General features: G+C 34.5%; 1 protein-coding gene across 6 annotated transcripts; it reads right to left on the reverse strand.

The window, feature by feature from the left end:
- Window positions 1-308: 308 nt before the first annotated feature.
- Window positions 309-5157, reverse strand: LOC101251469 (transcription factor bHLH74). 6 transcript variants are annotated; one of them, XM_010321990.4, is made up of 9 exons: window positions 4951-5157; window positions 3498-4102; window positions 2673-2909; window positions 2498-2563; window positions 2346-2414; window positions 1810-1881; window positions 1591-1731; window positions 829-910; window positions 309-728 (listed from the first exon to the last, which is right to left on the reverse strand). In XM_010321990.4, the coding sequence occupies exons 2-9, from the start codon at window positions 3954-3956 to the stop codon at window positions 706-708; spliced, it is 1149 nt and encodes a 382-aa protein (XP_010320292.1). In that variant the 5' UTR covers window positions 3957-4102; window positions 4951-5157; the 3' UTR covers window positions 309-705. The 6 variants fall into 6 exon arrangements, with proteins under 6 accessions (XP_010320292.1, XP_019069218.1, XP_010320291.1 ...); XM_019213673.3 differs by having other exon boundaries at window positions 3498-4024; window positions 4951-5135; XM_010321989.4 differs by lacking the exon at window positions 4951-5157 and adding an exon at window positions 4621-4898.
- Between the last annotated feature and the right edge of the window lie 497 nt (window positions 5158-5654).

Here is a 5654-nt window from a genome sequence, read left to right on the forward strand (position 1 = left end):
TTGCAAATAAATCTTCTGGAAGCCATAACACCAAACTATTCATGTGCTAACACATACGAAATATTGAGAATAGTTCCTATTAATTGCCCCTGAATGCCACAATAATCACTATAAAAATGGTGAAATTGTACTTGTTGCCTTTTCAACTCTCTACAAAGAGTTCCATAAAGATTTCACAAAAAAAATCACTACTTTTTCCATCGAAGATTTAGACCAAAGTTACTGAATTTTGTCAAACCTTAGATCCGCCCGTGGCCTCTCAAGGTACAAAAACATCATAAAGAAGAAATTGACTAGGGGTAATAGACTAAGAAAAAGAAAACACAATTACATTGATGATCATTTCAGATATGACAAGACTTTACAAGAAAATCACCACTGTTTGTTTCTCTCAGAAATCCTCAAACAAATTCTTACAGGTTGCACAAACATAATTGAAACAAGACATCTTTTACCCCAAATGATGTTTCTTGTTTTCAATGTACAGTTCATTTCTTACCAATCTAAAATAATCTCTTCTGCTAAAACTCGAAGAACACAAAATGAGTTAGGAGCTAATATCCTATACAACTCCAGAAAAAAGTAAAAGTAAATTTTCACTATATCTTCTGTCCAAGTATGCAAAACACATTTTGCAGTCAATTGGGGTAAATAGAATCGTCTGATCATAGTAAAACAACGCAAACATCTGTCCCGAAAAAGAATCTACAGATCCAACTTTGACCGTCCTGTTTACATGAAATCAGTTCTTTACTTGGGAAAAAATTTAAGAGATTGAACATGTTCTTTACAATAAAGAGTGTATGTGCAGTAGCTAAGGAGCAGTACCATTTGGTCCCATATTGTTCATAGATGAAGTTGAATCAAATCCCATTTGAAGAAGGCTTTGAAGCTCATTGTCCCATACATTCTGCATCGAAAAAAATAGGACTTCACTTTTTTACCATTTTTGGAAGATGAGTAGAATGTGAAACAAGGATGCAATGCCGTAGCAACGTACAGTGAAGGATGTTCCGTTATATAAACTATTATAGTAAATGTATAGGTCAAAGTTTATTTTTCATACTAATCTTGAACACCCGAACAAAGTTCCCGTCTTTGCCACTGCAAGGATGAGAGACGGAAAATACTCTTGCTCTCGTATTTACACTAAACCAATAATACATATACGTTCTCTTTAACTTGTCATTAGTTAATATCTATGCCCTCCAACTTTAGTGTGCACGCGTAGATACTTAAACTTGTACGAGGTTGAACAAGTACACATGCATCATACATTGCTTAATACATCTAAGTTCAAGTGTATCTCAACTGAATTGCATTGTAGGACGCGTGTATCTACTTGTTCAACTTTATACAAGTTTAAGTGTCTACATGTGCACACCAACTGTGGGAGCACATAGATGTCAACCGAAACAAGTCAAGCAGCACATTTACTTATGAGTCACATATCAAACAAAAATTTGCATATTACCTAACTATGGTTTAGTGTTAACAGTGTATATGTTGAGTCAGGTCTTGCATTTATTTACTTGGCGTGAACATCGAGCGCACATAAGTTTTTTTCCTATGAGAGAACTTTGGTTATACCTGAGGCAAGGGATGGAAGGGTGGTGTCGTTGCGGGGATACCAGCAAAACTTCCATGAGAAATTCCAGGAAAAGGAAGAGAGGAACTTAGCCCTGGACCAAGACCAAGAAGAGCTGCATTGCTAGTTTGCTGATGGAGCATCTGCATTTAAGGGTATGCAGGTGAATTTTAAACCTCATAGTTGAATATTGAATATAGATGATCACATAGTGAACTTACCTCTTTTGATAAAATACGATCAATATCGAAGTTCAGTTCCGGATTTACAGTAGCAAGTTTCATTGACAGGAACTGCAACATCGAATCAGATCAAATTTGGAATCAGTTTAATCAGTTCTTGAAAGCATGGAACACTTATTCTAACACAAGATGATAAAAAATTCTAACACAGGATGATAAAAATGCTAGTTCTAACACAGGAAAGGAATACTTTTCCCTGCATTAGACCGGTACAATGAACATATCCTTGAGTCAAAATTAATTCTCATTTATCACAGACATTTTCTGACTTGGATCCCTCTTATGTTAATTTGTTAGGCCAAGCTTACTTTTCTCAAAACGAACCATGATCTCGCAAGATTCTTCATCAGAAGAAAAAACCTCATGCTAACAAAATATGTTTAACGAGCACCATTGGATTAATCCTACATGATATAGTTATGTCTATCTAAAATTGTGTTTCAATAGTAAATTAAAATTTGATCTCATCAGGCACAGAAAACACAAAAATATGAGCCAGAGGCTATCATGTTTACCTCAACTTGCTGTTGCAGCGATTGCACGTAGTTGATAATCTCATCAAGCATCACAGCTTTTCCAGTTATCTGTTGAAAATAAAAAATTATCAATGTTAACCATAGAACACAAATAACCAAAAAGTTTAAGCAACAATAAAACTAGTAACTACCTTATTGCAGCCCGGAACTAATTCTTGAAGCAATCTCATCCTCTCACTGATCCTTTCTCTCCTCACCTGCCAGCCAAAATGACTTTTAAGATTCATTCAATATGTCAAGAAAAGATAAACCACTTAAATTGATTACAACATTATCCTTAAAGGCCAATAGTAGACTATGAGTTACCCTTTCTGCAAGGCTGTGGCTGTTTGTGGCTTGCCCTCTTTTAGCCCTAACGTGAACATAATTATCCTTAGGAGGTTCTCCACCATCAGAGTCATCCTTAACTTGTTTCCCTGCTTGCTTGTTCCTTAAGTTAGAGCTAACGTTTTGGTCTGTTTTGTGTCTTTTTCCACCATCTTGTTCTTTTGAACAGTCTGAACTATCTCTTGATGGAGCCTTCTGCAGCTCTCCTTCAACATTCTACATTGAAGAAAGCACAAAAACTAAATGGACATCTTCTAGCAGCAACACTGATGATCGAAAAGACTTAAAAACAACAATAATTAACCAGTGTAATCCCACAGAGTGGAGTGTGCGGACGGTAGAGCGCATGTAGACCTTACCCTACCTCAAAGGTAAAGAGGCCGTTTCTGATAGACCATCTCAAGAAAAAAACAGTTCAAAGCAGTCCAACAAAAGAAGTAAAGGAAGTAGAAGAAACAATAGCTAATAACAAAAACAGCATATAGTCACAAAAAACATAAACAACAACAAAATAATATGATATGTGAGGTACAAGGAATCAAAAGATAGTAACAGATTTCGAAGGGCAAGAAACTACACGAGCAATACTAGGACTACTAATATGAACAATCAACAAGCCAATGCACTGCTACCTACTAACCGGAAAGGCTTAAAAGCAATATGATAATTGAGGTACTAGTAATAATAAGATAGTTTGAAGGATAAAGAACTACACAGCAATACTAGGACTAATAATATGAACAAACAACAAGGCAATGATCTGCTACCTACTGACCAAAATTACTTAAAAAGATGGCAATATACCTTGTTGGCATTGGATAAAGAATGGTTTTCTGATATTTTCCTCTTCCCATTAGGTGAAACCTCCACAGCACCTTCACCAGAAATTTGGCACTCTCCTTCAGTGGAAATCCCTCTGTTCTTAACATAGTTAGCATAACAATTTGCCCCTCTAAGCTGTTCTTGTAAAGGAAAAGTATTGACCAATTCTGAGTAACTTTCATTTCCAAAAGCTGGAATCTTTGGGACCATTTCAGCTAGATTTGAATCAGATGGATAGTGAACAAACTGAGATGATTGATAGGGCAAATTGACAAACTCATTGTGACCAACAACTGAAGATCCTTTAAATCCCCCCTTCTGATTCAGTGAAAGAAGTGGATCCCAACCAGAACCACTAAAAGGGTCAACATTAGGCATTGAATCTGCTCTATTCATCCCAGTAGAAGGGCAATTGAAAGAACCATTTTCCTTAGTACCCATTATCAAGAAAATACAAAGGCAGATAGCTCAGGATCCACAAATTTAGTTCTGAACTCAATTCGTGCAACCTTCAAAAAGGCAACAACACCAATGCAATGTTTTTAACCAAAGCCAAGAACTTGATTGTTATTTGACAGAAAGGAACTCTGTGCAAGAAAAATAAAAAAGAAAAGGTAAAGTGGGGTTTGACCAAAAAGAAGTAGTAATATCTTGCAAGACTCAACAAAGAACAAAATAACTTGGCAGCTTTAAAGCAAAAGAAATCTCTCAATGCAGCATCCTATAGACACACAACAAAGGTAAAAAAATAAAAAATCCAAAGTACTAGGCATAAAATCTTTAACCCCCCTTGTTTGTTTTCAAGAACCCTAGGATCAAGCCTAGTCTAATAACATGGAAAATAAAAAGTAGTTTAATTCTCAGAGACAAGAAAGTATGAAACTTTCAGAGCATAAAGTAGAGAAATGAAAGCATTGGTGAAATAACAGCTCACACTAATAGAAAAGAAAGCAGATTCCTTTTGTTTACTACTATTAAAAACAGCAAAGAGAAAGTTACAAGCTTCACATTAACCTGTTCTTTTTATCTTCCAGCAAATTCAATATGGAGATGAGAAATGGGGTTTGTTAAAGAGAAAAAAAAGGTTCTTGTTAAGGAAATATACCAATTGTCTCAGCTGAAGCTTAGAATCAAAAAACAACTCAAAGCCCCACAAGTATCAAGATAAAGAATAGACTCCAACAAGACTTTTCAGATATTCTGAAATATGTTAGCTAAAAATGCCAATAAAAAGCACTAATTCCTAACCCCAATTATATAACATACAGTACCCTAAATTGGGTTTTTGATAGTACCCCTTTTGCACCACTTAAATTCACCAACTGAGAGTACTTTCAAGAACTAGTAAAGAAGCAAACTTTATACTACTAATTATATATTTTTGGAAAGAGAAAGCAATAAGTAATACTTAAGAAGATAGTAAAAGGTATTTTACCTGCCCAAGCAAAATGGTGACATCTATGATTTTATAAAAGACATACTAACTACTGCCAACTGCTCTTACAGAAATGGTTGCTTAAATTATTACAGAACCTAATCCTTCCCCCTTTTTTCCCCATACTTTACTCCTTGTAATTTCCTTTCCTTTAAAATATTGTAAACACACACTCATTCCTATACATTTATGCTTTTTAATATTTCCAGTTAATAAATGGCTTCACATACTGTCTTTTTAAACCGATCGATAAAGTTGTTATCGTATAATCAAGATATCATAAATTGAAACAGTAGAAACAATTTTGTATTAAGTCGTGGGATAAAGATTTAGGTAATTTTTAAAGTTGAGTTAGATTCAAAGTTTGTTTCTTTAATTCGTATTAAAGTCATATTTATACTAAAGATGTTGAATTCTCATATTAAATTATCAACACATCTCCGATCCTAGATGTGAAACAAGTTATTGATCTCAGACTCTTTATATGACTTGAACAATCATTATTTTATTAAACCTTTTGACTAATTTAAATCTTTATAGAAATATAAGATAAAACTATATATAAAACGCTTTTTTGAAACCTTTGAGTTTAGTGCACCGAGCAATCCAATTAAATGATTTCACATACAACATATTGGAGAGGTTGTTGTTCTTCTCTTGAAGGGCAAGTTTGACATAACTTTTCCTAATTTTTAACTGACACA

This window comes from Solanum lycopersicum, chromosome 4 (assembly GCF_036512215.1).
Source record: "Solanum lycopersicum chromosome 4, SLM_r2.1".
Taxonomy (NCBI): domain Eukaryota; kingdom Viridiplantae; phylum Streptophyta; class Magnoliopsida; order Solanales; family Solanaceae; genus Solanum; species Solanum lycopersicum.